Genomic DNA, 21721 nt, shown 5'->3' with positions numbered 1-21721 from the left:
GATTTGAAATCTGTATATTTAAAGAAAATATGTTTGAGAATGTGGATGAAATATCAATAATAGACTGTTATTTTTTACCAAACTATACTAAGATATGCTGATTATTATCATCATGATGGCATGTTTCTTACTGAACAGCTTTATAGTTTATGTTGGTACATAATAAAAGTAATAACATCTCTGTTTTTGATAACTGTTTATCCAATACCTTTATAAACACATCAACTGGCATTCAGCCATTTTTTTGAAGGTCCTAGGGCTAGATTTACTAAACGGGCCATATTAGCGTGAGAGCACAATTCCACAAATGTGCCAATGGGAGTGGCCAGTTTTGCGTGTGATCTACTGCTGATGCGCAAATTAAAGAACACAGACGCAGTCAAACAATTTACATAATGACCAACGCAATCTACCAAGAGCAGTGCAAATTAGGGTAACACTTTATAATAATGTTCAGTTACAAGTCATTTATAAATTATTAGTTAATGATGAACTAATCATTTGCAAAACATGACTATACATTCATAAATGATTAATAAGCGGTATGCTAACATTTTATGAATGTTTTATTAATTCAGTTGTAAGCCATTTATAAATTATTAGTTAATGATGAACTAATCATTTACAAAACATGACTATACATTCATAAATGATTAATAAGTGGTATGCTAACGATTTACAAATGTGTTGTAAGTTATCTTAAAAAATGTGTAAATAATGAAATGAATCAAACATCATTAGTAGATGATTAAGTTATTAGTTGGTACATTATCACGTATAAATCATTGAATTATTTGTCAAAATTGTTTTTGTATTATCTCAATAAATAATTGTTAATCATGAACAAATGATGAACAAACCATTAGTAAATGATCAGTATATGATTTATTGATGAAGTTGTAAGCTGGTCTGTGTTCAAAAACACAAACATGCAGGTATGCTAAAGCACTATTTTTAAGAAGAGTAGTTTATTTGTTTTGAAGTGGATAAACATTTATAAATGACTTACAGTCAAGTGATTCCAGTGGGTTGTGTTAAATCCTTTCACTCATCAGCACAGACTTGTGTTCTGTGTGGAGTGTGTGGGATCTAGTGATAAAGTGTGCCTCTGAACCGGTTTTACCTTCCACTGAAGCTCACATCAGGTACACAGCAGTTAAAGACTCCATGTGTATCAGATAAGTAATCTGTCTGTCCCTCACCAGTTGAACACTACAAAGTGTTCAACGCCTGTTATAGATGATGTGTAAATGCATAAATAAATCATTTACAAAGCTTTCTACATCCCCTAATCTGTAAACTATTCATCACTTGTAAATATGTTACACATCATTTGTAGACCTTTCTTACCTGTTATAAATTATGTGTATATGTATACAAGTCATTTATAACACTTTCTGCATCCCCTAATCCAGTGTTTCTCAAATTTTTTCTGCCGTTCCCCACTTTGGAGGTGGGGAAGGGTTCCGAGCCCCACCTGTTCCCAATCACCCCGACAAAATAATAATAAACTAGGCTTTAAGTTTAACTGTTAATATATATATATTATTTTAGAACGTTTCCCCTTATTGTTTCCATGGCGACGCGTCATGCTTGACAGATGTAACGCTTTTATTTTGTTTCTCCTTTTTTATTCAAAATATTCACAAACTTGCTTACCATGTCATCAACTATCTGATATTCTGATTCTCTTATATGTGTAAGTGAGTGTGCTTTCTCGTTAATAAATTATCTTGATCTATAACGCAAGATGGGCGCCGCCATGTTTGTTTGCGCAGCTGTTCAGAGAGTCCTGTCAGATACAGCACGTGAATTCATCAATTTCTCCCGAAATTCATGTAAGTGGCCAGTGATCTGGGAGAAAATAGTAAACTTTATAGTTACTTACACTATGTGTATCTAAAATGAATAAAACACGTCGGCAGATTATAGAATTGATTGTTATTGCTGCTTCCATAGACATCAGTGTTTACTTTACAAAATCTAAATGTATTGTTTTACCAGTACTTATGTATATTTAAATGTCTGAAACCTAAAATAAACATTATGTTATTGAAAACACTGCATAGCTGAGATGAGTGCTGCAAGCGCTGATGAGCTCGTCCGTCTCTGGCTCAGCGCCAGCCAAAGCACGAAAGCACAGTTTGAATCTGGCAGTTAAGTGACGTCTCTGAATGTTCTAAATCCTATATGTGGGACCGTACCGTTTAAAAGTTTAATAGAGATGGGCACAAAAGTGACCAAATTTCCTCTCGTTTTGTCGCACCCCACTTGTCATGTCTCTATTCCCCACCAGTGGGGCGCGCCCCACACTTTGAGAAACGCTGCCCTAATCTAAAGTGTAAACTATTCATCACTTGTAAATATGTTACACATCATTTGCAGATCTTCCTGTTACATGATCCATCTCATTCCGTCACTTTACCCAAGCCTGAACTTTATTTATTGACGTATGACCGTCGTAATCAATCAAAATGCGTGTTCATTTAAATGCAGTGTGTGGACTTTTTACACGGTCCCTTACCCGCCATGTGTCCTATTTCCATTTAGCAACTCTTTTTTTTTTTATTATTATTAAAGACTACACCTACCCCAACACTAAATCTACCCTTAGTGATTTATAGTGCATATACACTTTATGAGCACATGCGTTCCCTGGGATCAAACCCACGATCGCATGATCACATGATTGCATATTGTTGTATTTTGCAGTGCTCTACCAATTGAGCTACACACAAAAAACATGAAAACTCTAAATTATCCAATCTGACAGAGTGTGTTAAAGAAGTAAAACATTGGATGACTAGTAATTTTCTTCTATTAAATTCAGATAAGACTGAAGTATTACTTATTGGGCCAAAAACCTGTACACAGAATCTCTCAGACTACAATCTGCATTTAGAAGGATCCTCAACAGTTAAAGACCTGGGTGTTATATTAGACAGCAACTTGTCCTTTGAAAATCACATCTCATATTTTATAAAAACAGCCTTCTTCCACCTCAGAAACATTGCTAAGATACGGAATATGTTATTTGTTTCTGATGCAGAAAAGTTAGTTCATGCTTTCATGATGTCTAGACTAGATTACTGTAATGCATTATTAGCTGGTTGTCCTGCTTCCTCAATAAACAAGCTACAATTAGTACAAAATGCAGCTGCTAGAGTTCTTACCAGGTCAAGAAAATATGATCATATAACACCAATTTTATCATCTCTTCACTGGTTACCTATTAAGTTTCGTATCGATTATAAAGTACTGCTAATGACCTACAAGGCTCTAAATGGTTTAGCTCCTGCGTACTTAACCGATCTTCTATCGCCCTACAATCCTTCACACTCTTTAAGATCACAAAACTCTGGACTTCTGGTTGTACCTAGGATAGCTAAGTCCTCTAAAGGAGGGAGAGCGTTTTCACATTTGGCTCCTAAACTCTGGAATAGCCTTCCTGATAATGTTCGGGACTCAGACTCGCTCACCCAGTTTAAATCTAGATTAAAAACGCATCTCTTTAGCCAAGCATTCACATAATGAATCTCATATCAGATCAATTGCACATGACTATCTTTGCTTAATGTTATGAACAGCAGCTATGCTAATTATTCTCCATTTGCTTTTCCACTTTACCTCGGGACGCCCCAGTTTGGTTTCAGCCTCTTAAGAAGACCTCAGATGACCAACACTTTTGAAGAGACGGCGCCAACTCCTGCGAGGACTTCAGAAGACACAACATCTGGATCAACACGCACATTCACAAATTTCTATATATCCTAATTATTGTTAACATGTAATTCATTTTTCCAGGAGCTCTTTGCTTCTACCTTCAATTAATTTGCTAACAGTGATTGTAAATTAATTGCCTAAATTATTACATTATTAGCTAACTGCATTCTCTAAATTGTAATGATGACATGCACTCTCTGTAAAGCTGCTTTGAAATGATATATATTGTGAAAAGCACTATACAAATAAATGTGAATTAAATTGAATTGAATTGATGCCCCTTAAGTCCCATACTTTTTGCACTATTCATAGAGCCACTTGCTCAATCAATTAGGGAAGATGTAGAAATACCAGGATTCCAATTTAAAGGAAGTGAACACAAAATATGTTTATATGCAGATGATATTCTCCGACCCAGACTCCAGTTTACCTAAACTTATGTCATGCCTTGAACATTTTGGGTGGAACTCAGGATACAGATTTTTAAGTGGAAAACTAAAAATATGAAATATTTAGGAGATGTCATGCCAAAGACAAAAACGTATACTATAATTTATGAACAGAGATTCCGAATAAACAGTTTAACACTCCGGCAATACAACCTCGTTTTTTTTCTTACCAATGCGCTTTGCGCTTTGCATCACAGAAATACATTATATTTTAAAGTATATTAAAATAGAAAACCATTATTTTAAACTGTAATAATATTTCACACTATTGCTGTTTTGTTTTTGTTTTTTTTTAGTTTGTTTTTTTCTGTATTTTTGATCAAATAAATGCAGGCTTGATGAGCATGAGACTTCTTTCAAAAACATTAAAAACAGTAATATGTGTCCAATCTTTTGACCGGTACTGTAAATTAAAATGTAATAGGCCTATACAAAATTTTCTTCACATGATGTGCAATAATACGTGCATGCATGAGATCACAAAAATCATGTTTTCTTTTAAGAGTGGATATTATATTATATGAATGTTAATACAATAGCTGATATGATCCTGTTATCAGCATACTCACAGTTTTTTTTTTTTTTTTTTTTTTTTTCTTTTATCTCACAGATTTAAGAAACATAGTGACCAGATATTGGCACACATTGGACTGCATGCATATGATACTGAGATCACTGACTGGAACTTTTTTTGTTTGTTTGTTTTTGTTTTTTGTTTTTCTCCAGTGCAGAAACACCAAATGCCAGGCAAGTGATGTTCGCATATATCTTTGAACAAGATTTATTTCCAGGTATAACTGTATACTCAAAATGTGTCTTTGACTCTCATTTATATAGTTAACTATATTCTAAATAAACTACAAACAAAAAATGAAATATTTCTTTTGTCATTGTATTCTTTCTTAGTTCACTCAGTCACATTCCTGACTGAATGGCTCATTATGCGGCTCATTAGGGGCAGGGTCTTAATCTCCTCAGGTGTGAATCACAGCATTATTCATGAAGATTCATGCCTCCCCGCATATAGCCTGTCTAAACAAAAAGCGTCTTAGAAATTTAAAATCAATACATTGTTTTATGTGTCCAAGTAGACAGAATGAATTTTACATCATTCTGAAGCAAAAACTCTGGACTACAATGTAGTGATTTTTGATCACGTGTCACTTAAGGTGTGGTTATGAGTGTATCAGATGACCCCTCCCCCCTTTTGTAATACTGGGCACCAGTTAAGAATACTATCTTAACAATTTAAGAACACTCCAAAAGAGCTGTTCAATAATTCAGAATTAATATAAACTGGAGGGAGTCGGTCAACTGATTTATCTGAAGGATTTGTGAGATTTCTGGCCAACTAGTAGAGTCTTTGATCATCAACACAAGGAAGACACAGTTATAATAAAATCAATGAAATTTATTAACAATAGACATGCAAGAGTAAATACCACAATGATTAATAATGAAATAATGAATATGCACTTCTAAAAGATAGTAAAATAATAATCAAAGGAGAATACTGAATTAAATCAAAGAAACAAATGAAGTGAACACAGAATGGATAAATGCAATGCTGTTGAATGCTTCTTATGGAAGCCACCTAATGGCTCTGGTAAAATGGTGATAAATAATTGCTTATTTATCATTCAACAAATAATATCCCTATTATTTGTAACAAGCTGACCTCAAGTAACTGTTATCTAAACAGGTCAGAAAAACATTTGCTGCATGTATAAACTAATGCCAAGGTCTCTAGAAAGAGGTTTGGTAAGTTTATATTTACGTTCCGCACAGTCGGGTGATCAATCCGGTAGCAGAGACGTCTTACACTGGTGATGCAGGCTGCGTGCAGTGGAAAGGTGTAGAGCTGCGATCCAGTAGTCGTGCCATGTTGGGCTGGAGGATGCTGAACTTCGGTTGCGCCAAGACGGTCCTTTAGGATAGACTGGGCAGCTGGGTCAGATGAATCTTCACAGGTTCCTTTGCAGGCTGGCTGCGTCGCTGAGGAGCTGTGTGGCACAGGCAATGTCTGCCAATGCAGAGGTCCTTTGCGGACTGGGCTGTGCTGCTGTAGGAGCCATAAGGGTCAGATGAAGTCCCTCAATGCTGGGGCCCTTTTTGCAGCTAGAATGCAGCTGGAAGCAATTTAAAAGGTTTTGCTCGCAAAAGCTTAACCTTAACTGTCTTGTGGTCTCTTTCCTCATCAGGTCAGAAACTCAGGACGTGGAGTGTCTGTTAATGTCTCCTTTGACCTCTCTTTATTTCAGTCACTGCTGCTCCCTCCAGGGGGTCCTGAAGGAATTTTTATGGCAGTCCTTGCCTAAACCTTAGGAATGAGTTTGGTGGTTAGAGTCAATGTGTCGTCCAATGAAAAGTCCTCTCCTTGGTTTTGGTGGGTGCAGAAGGTCCCCCTTCCTGCTCTGGAAGAGGTGTCTGGCAGTTGTCCTAACATCTTATCTGATGTTGCTGAACATTTGTTTATGTTCATTCACCAAAGATCCAATCACAGTGTGGCACATCTTCTTACACACCAGCAGTTAGAGAGGGGCCCTGTCGTAAACTGGTCCCTGGAATGCCATCTTAACTGTTGTTCATAACAAAAATATACAGTTCCCAATAGTCTTGTAAAAAAATGTTTAATTTGTGTTTTGAGGCCTTATTTCAGTGACTTTTTTTTCTCCAAAAACCACGCATATACGTAATTCTCTCAAAAATACAAACGTGTACATACTTGTTGCTCACATATTATTGTAGCCTACTCCAGGACCCCAAATCAGCCTCAGACCCCAGAGGGTTAATCCAGTCTAGAGGTCATGAATGCATGGACTAGCTTTTCTGCGTCAGAAACGTCTCGGTTACGTATGTAACCCTCGTTCCCTGAAGGAGGGAACGGAGACGTACGTCAGTAATGACCGACGAATTGGGGATATCGCTAGAGAGCCCTATCAGCTTCGAGTGAACTACAACAGGCCAATGGAGTTGGCGTGCGATATTTGCATAATGCGCACCGCCCCCGCCAGGTGGTATAAATAGGGTAGCAGATGCAATCGCACTCTGTTTTTCGCTGAGGAGACAATCTAGTCCGCACTACAGCGAGGGTACAGCAACTGTGGCGACGGGACGTACGTCTCCGTTCCCTCCTTCAGGGAACGAGGGTTACATACGTAACCGAGACGTTCCCTTTCAGTCGGTCACGTTCGACGTACGTCAGTAGTGACCGACGAATTGGGATCCCAAATAAAGCGCCACAGTATGAACCCCTTCCAGTGCCCAGCGCAAGCTCTAGCCACCCGGCGCACCAGTGGGACGGGGAAGGGGGCGAGCTTACGCCGAGAGAGTCTACTGCTGTTCCGATATACCCACTAAGTAAACTAGACTACACTGGGGAAGCGAACCCGTAGGGGACGCTGCGGAGACCACTACCCACCCGTAGGGGAGGAATTTACGTGGAGAGTACACATATGGACTGGCCGTGGGCAGTACGCATATGGAGTCCCTGGGATGGCTCCACCTGGGTAGGGGGAGACTCATCTGACAGGTGACAGCAGAGCTGGCTCTGCTAGGGAAAGACACGGGCTCGCCGTAGGGAGTTGACCGTGGACAAATACACACATGGGACCGCTCACGTGGAGGGGTCACGACATGTGGAACCCAGCCAAACGTCAACGTCGGTGACGGAGGTTGGCCTGGCATCAGACACTCCGCAATGTCCGAGCCGAAGGGGGAGGCGGAGGAACTCGACAGGGTTCGCCAAGCGGGGAACTCGACTGGAGTAAAAAGGATGCACGTATCCGGCCCAGGGGGCGGGAGTGGCATTGCAAGCCGACACTAGAACGGGCTCTTCGCGTCTACCGGCTGGTGGAAGCGAGTACACGGGAAGATACCGGTTCTACACGAAGGCTATAGAATCTAGCGAACGTGTTAGGTGTCGCCCAGCCCGCAGCTCTACAGATATCTGTCAGCGAGGCGCCGTGCGCCAGCGCCCAGGAAGAGGCCACTCCTCTGGTGGAGTGGGCTCTCAACCTGAGCGGGCAAGGCACGCCCTGGGACTCATACGCCAGGGCGATGGCATCCACTATCCAGTGGGCCATCCTCTGCTTGGAGACAGCCTTTCCCTTCTGCTGGCCTCCGTAACAGACAAAGAGCTGATCTGAGGTCCTGAAGCTTTGCGTTCTGTCCACGTACAGGCGCAGAGCGCGGACGGGACAGAGCAAAGCTAGGGCTGGGTCTGCCTCCTCCGAAGGCAGCGCTTGCAGGTTCACTACCTGATCTCGAAAGGGAGTGGTAGGAACCTTGGGCACATATCCAGGCCGGGGTCTCAGGATAACGTGAGAGTCACCGGGCCCGAATTCCAGGCACGATTCGTCAACCGAAAATGCGTGCAGGTCCCCTACCCTCTTGAGCGAGGCCAATGCAACCAGGAGGACGGTCTTTAGGGACAGTACTTTTAACTCGACTGATTGCAAAGGCTCGAAGGGACGACCCCGGAGAGATGTAAGAACCAGGGTCAGATCCCAAGAGGGTACAGAGGGGGGCCGGGGAGGATTCAGTCTCCTCGCCCCCCTCAAGAACCTGACGATCAGATCGTGCTTCCCTAGCGATTTACCATCAACTGCATAGTGATGTGCGGCGATAGCGGCAACATACACCTTGAGGGTGGAGGGAGACAGCCTTCGCTCCAGGCCCTCTTGCAGAAAGGAAAGCACGGTTCTGACCGAACATGATCGGGGGTCCTCTCGCTCTGGTTGAGAGGAACACCATTCGACGAATAGGTTCCACTTCAGCGCATAGAGGTTCCTAGTAGAAGGAGCTCTAGCGGAAGTGATGGTGTCTGCGACCGCTTGCGGGAGATCACTCAGAACCTCCGCGTCCCGTCCAGGGACCACACATGGAGTTTCCACAGGTCGGGACGCGGGTGCCAGAGGGTGCCCCGTCTCTGAGTCAGGAGGTCCTTCCTCAGAGGAATGGGCCAGGGAGGTGCTGTCGCGAGGAGCGTGAGGTCCGAGAACCAGGTCCGAGTGGGCCAATATGGAGCCACTAACAAGACCTGCTCCTCGTCCTCCCTGACTTTGCACAAGAGCTGTGCGAGAAGGCTCACTGGGGGAAACGCATATTTGCGTAGGCCCCGGGGCCAGCTGATTGCCAGGGCATCCGTGCCGAGCGTGCCGCTGGTCAGGGAATAGAACAACTGGCAGTGGGCAGTCTCCGGGGAGGCGAACAGATCTATCTGTGCCTCGCCGAAGCGCTGCCAGATCAGCTGGACCACCTGGGGATGGAGCCGCCATTCGCCCGGAAGCGGAGGCTGCCGTGAGAGCTCGTCGGCTGCACGGTTGAGCACGCCTGGGACGTGAATGGCACGAAGCGACCTCAGATGCTTCTGACTCCATAGCAAGAGATGGCGGGCGAGTTGCGACATACGGCGGGAGCGTAGACCACCCTGATGGTTGATGTACGCAACGGCCGCAGTGCTGTCCGAGCGGACCAGTACGTGCTTGTCTGACAACAGCTCCTGGAAGCGGCCCAGTGCAAGACGTACTGCTAGCAACTCGAGGCAATTGATATGCCAATGCAGTTGGGGCCCCGTCCACAGACCCGACGCTGCATGCCCGTTGTACGTGGCCCCCCACCCTGTGGCAGAGGCATCTGTGTGGACCACAGCATGCCTGGACACTTGTTCGAGGGGAACTCCAGCCCGCAGGAACGAAGGGTCCGACCACTTGGTGAGGGTGCGACGGCAGTTCGGTGTCACGGGGACATGGAACGTACCCCGCTGCCACGCCCATCTCGGGATCCGGCCGCGGAGCCAGTGTTGAAGCGGCCTCATATGAAGCAATCCGAGCGGCGTGACTGCGGCTGCGGACGCCATATGCCCCAGGAGCCTCTGAAAGAGTTTCAGTGGGGCCGCTGTCCTGCGCTTGAGCGTACTCAGGCAGGTCAACACTGACTGGACGCGCTCCTCGGTGAGGCGCGCAGTCCGGGCGACCGAATCCAGTTCCATACCGAGATAAGAGATCCTCTGCCCGGGGGAGAGTTTGCTCTTGTCCCAGTTGACCCGAAGACCCAACCGACTGAGGTGAGCTAACACCATGTCCCTGTGTTCGCACAACTGCTCCCGCGAGCTGGCCAGGATGAGCCAGTCGTCGAGGTAGTTGAGAATGCGAACGCCCTGTTCCTTGAGCGGAACAATGGCCGCCTCCGCAACCTTCGTGAAGACGCGGGGCGACAGGGCCAGCCCGAAGGGTAGGACTTTGTACTGATATGCCCGACCCTCGAACGCAAACCGTAGGAAGGGTCTGTGACGAGGCAGAATCGAGACATGAAAGTACGCGTCCTTCAGGTCGATCGCTGCAAACCAATCCTGGGGACGGACGCATTCGAAAAATGCGCTTCTGCGTAAGCATCTTGAACGGCAGCCTGTGAAGGGACCGGTTCAGGACACGCAGATCCAGGATTGGCCATAGCCCACCGCCCTTCTTTGGTACAATGAAGTAGGGGCTGTAGAACCCTGACTTCATATCGGCTGGAGGGACCGGCTCGATTGCATCCTTCGCCAGGAGGACAGCAATCTCCGCCCGGAGAACAGGTGCATTGTCCAGGGACACCTGAGTGTAGTGGACACCCCTGAAGACCGGGGGACGCCGGGCGAACTGAATCGCATAGCCGAGTCTGATAGTGCGAATGAGCCAGCGGGACGGGCTGGGGAGCGCTATCCAGGCTTCCAGACACCGAGCCAGCGGGACCACAGACGCACCGGGGGTGGGGCAGCGCAGCAGAGTGCTGGAACCCGACTCGGACGGCGCAGCGGCCCGCAGTGGGGTCAGACTCTGCGAGGTGACAGTGTGAATGGGAGACGGCTGGGGGGCGGCCTCGACCAACACACTGGGACCTGCTGGCGAAGTGAGAGTGGGCTGCGAGTGGCAAGGCGGAGCCTCGCGCGCTGACAGCCACAGTCTCTTGTGACCTGGAGGATTGGGAAACTGCTCTTTTTGTGATGAAGTGGGTACCGCTGGACTCCGGAGAGCCAGCGGCGGGACAGACAATTTCACAAATTCCCCCCGGCCCTCCTCCGGGGGTGGGAGAGAGAAAACGGCGGCACGGGGCATAGGGGAGGGGACCCCCGCTCCCTGAGAACCAAGGAACGAGAGTCTCGATCTCAACACTGCAATAGTCATGTTCCCACAGTGAGAACATGAACTATCCACAAAAGCTGCTTCAGCGTGCTGAACGCCCAGGCACGTGATGCAGCGATTGTGGCCGTCAGCGGGGACCAATGAACGACCGCATCCAGTAACGCACAGACGAAATGACATCTTGAAAAAGACGCAGGGTTCGTCTGTGAAGCTCTTTTAGGAGGGGAAAAATTCAGCTCTCTTGTGCTGAAGCACACAGGGAGTGTCACGATGTGTTCGGGTACACCACTCCCCGAACACAACGGAGGAACCGGCCCAAATCGCAACAGACACAATGCTGGGAATTGGAAATTGTGTGCTGTAAAAACAGCAGTTGAGAGCTTTAAGCTCAGGCTCCTCGGGAAGCTCGCGACCTCGCTGAAGTGCCGTCACACCAACACAAGAAGAAGAAATTTTCCTTTCTTTTTTAGCTTGAGAATTCACTGAAGTCTGAGGCTGGAAACACACTAGATGGCTCCGAAGCGAAAGACAGAGTGCGATTGCATCTGCTCCCCTATTTATACCACCTGGCGGGGGCGGTGCGCATTATGCAAATATCGCACGCCAACTCCATTGGCCTGTTGTAGTTCACTCGAAGCTGATAGGGCTCTCTAGCGATATCCCCAATTCGTCGGTCACTACTGACGTACGTCGAACGTGACCGACTGAAAGGGAACAGATAACGTTTCTTAGCTAAGCAATGTTTCTGAGGTGGAAGAAAGTTGTTTTTAAAACATACTGTATGAGATATGATTTTCGAAAGTTAAGTTGCTAATATAACACCCAGGTCTTTAACTGTAGAGGATGACATAACAGTACATACTTCTAGTTGCAAATTGTATTCTAAGAGATTCTGTGTGGGGGTTTCTGGTCCAATAAATAAAACCCCAGTCTTATCCAAATTTAATAAAATAAAAGTACTGGTCATTCAATATTTAATATCTTTAACACACTCTGTCAACTTGGATAATTTAGAGATTTCATCTGGTTGTGATGAAATATATAACTGAGTATCATCAGCATAGCAGTGGAAACTAATTCCATGTTTTCTAATATATTGCCAAGTGGCAGCATGTGTATTGAAAATAACAGGGGGTACATATCCTTGTGGCACTCCATAATTTACTGATGTAATTTTTTTTATTTTTTTGTCTGATAGGTATGATCTAAACCGCCTTAATGTTTGTCCCTGAATACCAGTGTAAATCTGTAGTTGAAGTTTATGTTATGATTTATAGTGTCAAACGCAGCACTAAGATCAAGTAAAACTTGTATTGAAATATATCCTTCGTCAGAAGCTAGAAGTCATTTGTGATTTTAACAAGTGCAGTTTCTGTGCTATGATTTTTTCATAGATGTCTTTTTTTTTTTTTTTGCAGGAAGGAGCACAATTGAAAGGACACAACTTTTTCTAGTATTTTAGACATAAACAGAAGATTTGAAATGGGTCTGCATTTTGCCAATTCATTCGGCTCTAGTTGTGGTTTCTAAATGAGAGGCTTAATATATGCCAGCTTAAACGGTTTTGGAACATACCTAGACTAGGGGCATTTCCTCCGAGGAGGCAAAAAAACTGAATGAGAAAATAATCGATATTACAAAAATAAAACAACGCAAATGTTACAAAATTTGACATTTAAAAAGTGTAAAAGTCACTTGTTTTTCTAAAGAAACACTGTCAAACAGCGACACACGCAGATGAAGTTACAGCGGGGAGTCCGCGTCTCTCTGCCTCCCTCTCATAGAAGCAGAGCCCCCTAAGCGTGCGGTGGGTTTAGTGGGGGGTAAGTGAGAATGCATGGGGGAAAGTCACATGAGAGAAGGCAATGTCTCCATCGCGCTATGATTGGATTTAATCGGTCGTGATTGGACATGATTGGTTCGTGCGATAAATCCTGCCTCTTGTTTTCGTGCGCGTTCTCGTCGAATCGGCCTGAATGAAGACAGTGATGGCGTTAATGGGAAGGCTAATTAAAAAGTAAGTAAATAACTGTCACTTAGATGTCACTGCTTTATTTCATGTCAAAATCAAACTCGAAATGGCCTGAAAACATGATGACTGCAGGGTTTTTTAGTGAGCAATCAGCGTGGTGAAATTAAAGGTACATCTTTATGTACCTTAGTGCATAAAGATGTACCTTTATGCACTGGTCTGTTAGTGACCAGTGTGTACAAGCTTGATGACTGCTGAAAATAAATTGACTATTAAAAAGAAAAGCTGAATTAATTTATAAATAATATATTGTTTAAATTGTTACTGCCTTTAGTTATTATTTTGGAGTAAATGTAAGAATGCGTAAGAACACTAACTTGATGAAATTTATACTTGGTTTTAGTAAATAGAACATTACATAGTGTAAAAATACAAAATAGAATTTTATTTGGTCTCTCTTTTTATGTAATGCTAACTTATCCAGGAAAATTGTGTAACAGGGACATAAATGAAGACGTTGCATCCTCATTTTAAAACACCACTGCACACCACTGACCTAGACACAGAGAGAGTTAATAATATTGAGAAGAGGGTCTTCTGCTACAGGTAGGCCCTTTTTCCGAAGGACATCCTGGGATTTTTAATGACCACAGAGAGACGGGACCTCGGTTTAACGTCTCATCCGAAAGACGGTGCTTTTTGACAGTATAGTGTCCCCATCACTATACTGGGGTGTTAGGACACACACAGACCACAGGGTGAGCACCCCTTGCTGGCCTCACTAACACCTCTTCCAGCAGCAACCTAGTTTTCCCAGGAGGTCTCCCATCCAGGTACTAACCAGGCTCAGTCCTGCTTAGCTTCAGTGGGCAACCAGTCTTGGGCTACAGGGTGATATGGCTGCTGGCGATGCTATGGATGATAGCTTACTGAGTGCAGGTGGGGATCAGAAGGGATGCTGGGAAATTTAGTTCTGTGGTGACTGGGATGGTGACTGAGGCTTGTGACTGGGCAAGTGACTGACGACTGTGACATATAGTTGTAAAGGACTGTATTTGTTCTTTAGGGGTGGTAATAGAGGCTGAATAATAAAACACTTTCAAAGGTAGTACATTTACAATTGTATTTCTGATAATTTCAATTTTCTCTGTGAAGAAATTCATAAAATTACTACTAAACCATAAAATGACTACTAAACTATGATGGAATATTCAGTTTAGGTGATGTATGTTTATTTGTTAGTCTAGCGACTTTATTAACACTTTGAGGTGTACGATCACAACAGTGTCAGTCTAGGCTGGTCCCTGGAGTTTACAATGTGATTAGAATGTTCAGTGTATCACGTGATCAACTGCTAAATTCAAATGTGCTTTTCGTGTGTAACAAAATAAATCCACTTGCACATATTTGACAATCGAAATATTATATATTTCATGCTATGGTTAACAAATTTGTGAAAATTTCGAATAAAAAAGCAGATCATCAGTCATACAGCACTATTATGTCACATGACAAGCAATGATGCGTCACCATGGAAACGATAAAGCGATATAAATTATATTATTATAAATAATGATTGCCTTGAAAAACTCATGCTGTGGGGTCAGCTAGAATATTTTAAACTTATGTGTGAAAGAGTTAAATAGAACCTTGGATTGTTTTGGTTATTTGCTATAAGTTTGCGATAATGCTTGGCCCTGGCTGCTTTTTATATCAGGTCATGTTATAGCAGATTATGCTGTCTTTCAATGCAATTCTAAAGACCTCTAAATGAGTTTCTTTCCATTTACACTCTAGATTACAAGCTTCTCTATTGATATTTTAAGTAATACTGTTGTATCATGATGCAGTACTTTTCTTTTTAACCTTTATTTATGGGTGTGACAGTCTGATGGGTGCAACAGTGTCTAATGTATTACAGAAGATAGTACTGCTAGTTCATTTGTGTTTATTGGAACCCTGAGCAGTTGAGACAGATCAGGCAGGTTGGTTGTTGGTTGTGTTCTGCATTATCGAACAGGTTGAACAATTATCCCAACCAGTGGTTGGGATAATTGTTCAACCTGGTCGATAATGCGGAGTGATATGACAAATATCAGTGGTAAGCAGTATGCACGTTATAATGTAGTGATCAGTGACATCATCACTTTGCTGTATAAAGTCCATATCAGTAAGATTGGTTCCATGAGATATAATTAAATCTAGTGTATAATTAAGTGACGTTTTGCTTGACCCTAAAAGGAGGTTATTATTTGACCTTACTATTCAGGGAACATACACAGTCTCTATAGAATGAACTACGCATGCAGTACTATCAATTAATTTGGTAGAAGAGCAAAGACTGTGATTTGAGGTTTGACTTACTAGGCATACGGTGCGTAGTGGCTTGGAGATGTTGTCAGAAAGAAGATCCACCCCGATTCTACTGGGGTGCTGGCCATCAGCACGGAAGAGCCTAGGTCGCTCCCAGAAAAAAGATTCTAATTATTTACAAAGAGAACTTCCTGTTCCTTACACCATGACATTAACCATTTATTTAGAGCAAATAATCTACTGAACCTTTAATGTTCTCTTCGGTACGTGGGAAGCGGTCCAGACACAATGATCCTCAATCAGGCTCTCAAAGTCCTTCTTCAGAACTTCCATCTGCCGCAGCCTGATGTCGCTCACCCCCACATGCAGCACAACCGCTCCGATGCTCTCGTTACCCTTCAGGATCATAGGTACCTGCGCAGTGACATTGAGAACATGAGCACCAAGAAAACAATGACTGTGCACCTTACCTTTAGCTGAGGTAGCATAGACATGCCTAATGAGTCACCGATGACAACAGCATCGTGTTCCGCCTCGCGAAGGTCCGGGTAACTGAAGCAGATGGCAGATGACTCTCGAAGACGGGCGGTAGCAGAGGGGGCCTTGCTTGCACCTTTTGCTGCTGAAGCACCCACGGTCCGTGGTGTGTCAGCGCCGGAGTGAAGGAGACCTGGGACGATTAAGTACTGGGTGCACGGGTACTGAGCAGAGAAACACTCAGAGTAGAAGTGGTGGGAGAGTCTATGACTGGATTATTATTGCAGTGATTATTATGTTTCTAGCATGTTAACATTTGGCAACAGTTCTTCTAACCCTAATTGATGGAGTGTGTAGCATTTAATTTCTTAAACAACCATGTAGGAAGACATATCATGGCCATATTGCAGGATCAATATGTCAATATTCATCAGGCTCAAATTGTAAGTGTAGCTGAAAGTCTTTGGGATGTGCTGGAGTAGACTTTACAGAGTGCTTGACTCTTGCATTGTCAATACAAGACTTTGACAAAAAAATTATGCAAAAAAAAAAAAAAAAAAATGCATCTCTTGATGGAGATGTTATATATATATATATATATATATATATATATAGAATATATCAAATGAAACTTGAATATATGGAATGAAGCGAATTTATTGAATGAAAGTCTGAATATATGGAATGAAAGTCTGAATACATGGAATGAAAGTCTGAATATATGGAATGAAACTTGAATATATTGAATGAAAATCTGAATATATGGAATGAAACTTGAATATATTGAATGAAAGTCTGAATATATGGAATGAAACTTGAATATATGGAATGAAAGTCTGAATATATGGAATGAAAGTCTGAATACATGGAATGAAAGTCTGAATATATGGAATGGAAGTCTGAATAGATGGAATGAAACTTGAATTTGAATATATTGAATGAAAGTCTGAATATATGGAATGAAACTTATATTAAATGAAAACTGACGTTATCAAAGCGCCATCTTGTGTTTTTCATTTGTGATTGTTCAGATGTTGAACTATAAGTGAGTCTGCGTGAAATCTATTAGCAACAATTTCAAGTAACAAAGAATTAATAAATACACTGGCGAATGCCTGTACGGGCCAAAATATTGGCAACCAGACTCAATACGTTTCTAACGATGAAGAAATCCGTTCGCTATTTAATCGCGGTAGACTTAATGCAGTAAACTTCACAGGCCAACAAGTTCCTGCTTGTCCGGCAACAGAAAGAAACATGCCTTTCACCTCGACCTCACAGGGACCACCGACAGCATCTCCTATCTACAATCTTAGCTGGTTTGACATCTGAACATTCACAAATGAAAAACACAAGATGGCGCTTTGATGACGTCAGTTTTCATTTAATATAAGTTTCATTCCATATATTCAGACTTTCATTCAATATATTCGAGTTTCATTCCATATATTCAAGTTTCATTCCATATATACAACCAATCATATTATAAATACTATAATTTCCTGAACAGCATGCCATAATATATATATATATATATATATATATATATATATATATATATATACATCTTGTTTAGGTTTGAATATCCTTTTCAGAACTTGTCCAAATTGTCCAAAATTATATCTTGTATTTAGAGACATTTGAAAGACTTTCGAGAAAGACTTTTCCGAGACTGCTGTTTCGTTTGTAATAAAGCATGTAAATGCCAATCCCAAAGGGGATTTTAAGATACAATAAAATGCAGCACTGTCCCAGTTCTACCTCAGAGCTTCCTGCCTTACATACATACTGGCATGGCAAAGAGGACTTTGTCATTGCTGCTACTGCTGCTGCTGGTGCACAGCATCTGTTTAACAGATTCAGAACAAGTCTGTAGACTGCTTGGACAGCCTGACTTCCCTTTACTTTCTGCAGAAAGAGACATCAACATTGGAGCAATTTTCTCAATCCACAGAAGTGCTCTGCTAAAGATGCATCCTTTTACTTCCAAACCAGAGCAAACAACGTGTGTCAGGTCTGTATGATGATATTAATGAAAAAAAAAAAAAAAAAAATCATCATGACTCTTAGATGATGCTTGCAGTTTTACACATGACTGATGCTTTAATTCCACAGGTTGAACTTGCGTGAATTTAAATTTGCTCAGACATTTATTTTTGCCATTGAGGAGATCAATAACAGTACACAACTGCTGCCTGGTGTTTCTTTGGGCTATAAGATATATGATGGATGTAACTCTATAGATCAGACTATCCTTGCAGGCATGGCTTTGATGAATGGCTATGAAGAGACTTTGAGTGATACATCCTGCTCTAGCTCACCAACTGTTCAGGCCATTGTCGGAGAGTCAACATCCTCTCCCACTATAGCCTTGGCTTCTGTAGTTGGTCCATTCAGCTTACCTGTTGTAAGAATTCTCATTTATACTAATTAAGCATGAAAACAAGTAACATATAAGTATGATGAACTGCTGGAACATGAACCAAAAATATACATATTAAACTAAATTTAACCCAATGAAAATAAGTGTAAATATAGAAAACAATGTTTTAAATGGAATAGGTTGTGTCAGTGTATTTATGAAACTTGCATTAATTGCATAGTAGTAAATTAATAACTGGGAAAAAAAGGTATCTGAAAAATTATGTGGTTAATATACTCTGCTTCTTTTTCTTGCAGATCAGTCATTTTGCCACATGTGCATGCCTAAGTAACAGAAAAAGATATCCATCCTTCTTCAGAACAATACCCAGTGATTATTACCAAAGCAGTGCACTGGTTCAGCTTGTTAAGTATTTTGGCTGGACCTGGGTTGGAACGGTCAGGAGTCGCAGTGACTATGGTAATAATGGCATGGCAGCATTTGAGGAGGCTGCAAACAAAGAGGGGATTTGTATCGAGTACTCAGAGGCCATATTAAGGACTGATCCACAAGAGCAGTTTCTGAAAACAATGGAAGTGATAAGACAGGGCACAGCCAGGGTAGTGGTGGCTTTTGTCTCATTCGGAGATTTTATCCCCCTTGTAAAAGTGATTGCAGAACACAACATCACAGGGCTGCAATGGGTTGGCAGTGAGTCTTGGATAACATCTCGAAATCTTGCAGAAACAAAGGAATACAGTTTCCTTTCTGGAGCTGTGGGTTTTGCTGTAGTGAATGCCAAACTTGTGGGCCTGCGAGAGTTCCTAGTGAATGTGCACCCTGATCAAGAGCCAAACAATGAGCTTTTAAAAGAATTTTGGGAAACAGCTTTTCAGTGCACTTTCAGGACCAGCGGCAGTGGTAGTTGTACTGGCTCAGAGAAACTGGCAGAGCTGAAAAATGAATATACTGACATATCAGAGCTACGAATAGAACATAAGACATACACTGCAGTGTATGCTGTTGCACACACACTCCATAATATTTTAAAAGACTTCAAATTCTCCAACAACAGCAGCAAAGAAGAGCTGCACACACCACAAAAGGTATGTAAGAGCTCAAAAAAATAAGGGTAGAAAAAATCAAACTGCAATAAATTGTGTTTCTGGACTTTCCTCTAAGGTGTTACAGTATATGAAAGATGTGAGGTTCACTATAAAAACAGGAGAAAATATCTTCTTTGATGCAAGTGGTGACCCAGTGGCGAGATATGACCTGGTGAACTGGCAGCCTGTTGAGGATGGAATTCTGCAGTTTAAGCATGTGGGCATCTATGACAGTTCACTTCCTTCAGGGCAACGTCTTCAAATCAATCTGGAACACATACTATGGGCAGGGAACACTGGAAAGGTATATTGATTATACTTATAATTATTTCATGAAGACAAGCATTTAACAATTCATTATCATTTGGGCAACTTATTGTCAACAAAATTTTCTTATAGTTGCCTGTGTCCATGTGCAGTGAAAGCTGCTTCCCTGGAACTAGGAAGGCTGTGCAAAAAGGACGACCTATCTGCTGTTATGACTGCATTCCATGCGCAGAGGGAGAAATCAGTAATGGCACAGGTAAAAGAGTACATGCTGAGAACATGCCCTCATTAAAGTATGATACAATTTAATACTGTCCATTGGTCAAGTGATTTCATGATGCAGTTTTCCATTCAAATAATATTTTCTTGAAATTCCTTCACAGATTCTAGTGACTGCTTTCCTTGTGATTTGGAGTACTGGTCGAATGAAAGCAAAGACCGATGTGTATTAAAAGTGGTTGAATTCCTTTCCTATACAGAAATCATGGGGATGTTGCTTTGTATTTTTTCCTTCATTGGGGTGTTATTAACGGCATTTGTATCTGTTCTGTTTTATCTTCACAAAGAAACACCCATTGTCAGAGCCAACAATTCAGAGCTGAGCTTCCTGCTGCTCTTCTCACTCTCACTGTGTTTCCTCTGTTCACTTACTTTCATTGGTCGGCCCACTGAGTGGTCCTGTATGTTGCGTCACACAGCGTTTGGGATCACTTTTGTCCTTTGCATCTCCTGTGTTCTGGGGAAAACAATAGTGGTGTTAATGGCTTTCAGAGCTACACTTCCAGGAAGTAATGTTATGAAATGGTTTGGACCTGCACAACAACGATTCAGTGTTTTTTCCTTAACATTAATACAGGTGTTTATATGTGTGCTTTGGTTAACAATATCCCCCCCTTTCCCATATATGAATTCGTCCTATTACAGAGAAAGGATTATCCTAGAATGTAACTTGGGTTCAGCTCTTGGTTTCTGGGCTATTCTGGGTTATACTGGTCTGCTATCAATCTTGTGTTTTGTTTTAGCTTTTCTTGCTCGAAAGCTCCCTGATAATTTTAATGAAGCCAAGTTCATCACATTCAGTATGCTCATATTCTGTGCCGTCTGGCTCACATTTATCCCAGCTTATGTTAGTTCTCCTGGAAAATTTACAGTAGCTGTGGAGATATTTGCCATTTTAGTTTCAAGTTTTGGTTTACTATTTTGCATTTTTGCCCCAAAATGCTATATCATTTTGATAAAACCAGAGAACAATACAAAGAAACAAATGATGGGCAAAACTTCTTCTAAAGCTCTTTGAATGCATAAATAAACATGTAACAGTTTTAAAGGTACATACCATAACATACCATACCTGGCTGTAGAAAATAAAACAGATTTTCACTACAGAATTTAACACATGGTAACCGACAGATAAGTTAACATGTGTAATTAAACAGTTTAAAAGTAATAACTGGAAAGGTTTAATATTACAGCCTGGACAGACAACCAAAATGGTTAATTTGCATGTGATATCTTAAGTAATGATAGCTACACAACAGCCGCACTTATTTCAGGCCCGTCTGAACCATTAGTTCTGCTCTCCACAGGCTGTGGCAGGCTCTGTGTTGTAGGCTGGGTCAGCACTAGGCACAGTGGACTCTCAGTGACCATCTCCATCACAGCCATGTTCTGGACCTGCATTATGTGCTTCCTAATAAAAAATTACATGGACTTTTTACATGCCAGCACTACTTTCAGGCCTATCTGAACCATTAGTTCTGCTCTCCACAGGCTGTGGCAGGGTCTGCAGTGTAGGCCGGGTCAGCACTAAGCAGAGTGGACTCTCAGTGACCATCTCCATCACAGCCATGTTCTGGACCTGCATTATGTACTTCCTAATAAAAAATGACATGGACTTTTTACAACTAACAACAAATGGAAATTACATT

The 21721-nt window shown here is 42.2% G+C and overlaps 1 protein-coding gene across 1 annotated transcript; it reads left to right on the top strand.

Moving 5' to 3' along the window:
- Positions 1 to 17851: 17851 nt before the first annotated feature.
- On the top strand, positions 17852 to 21090 carry LOC127500297 (extracellular calcium-sensing receptor-like). The gene is made up of 6 exons (XM_051871388.1): positions 17852 to 18072; positions 18174 to 18465; positions 18738 to 19526; positions 19603 to 19830; positions 19926 to 20049; positions 20177 to 21090. The coding sequence occupies exons 1-6, from the start codon at positions 17852 to 17854 to the stop codon at positions 21088 to 21090; spliced, it is 2568 nt and encodes an 855-aa protein (XP_051727348.1).
- Positions 21091 to 21721: the final 631 nt, after the last annotated feature.

Source organism: Ctenopharyngodon idella, chromosome 18, assembly GCF_019924925.1.
Source record: "Ctenopharyngodon idella isolate HZGC_01 chromosome 18, HZGC01, whole genome shotgun sequence".
Lineage (NCBI taxonomy): Eukaryota > Metazoa > Chordata > Actinopteri > Cypriniformes > Xenocyprididae > Ctenopharyngodon > Ctenopharyngodon idella.
This window is presented reverse-complemented; position numbering and strand designations above follow the sequence as displayed.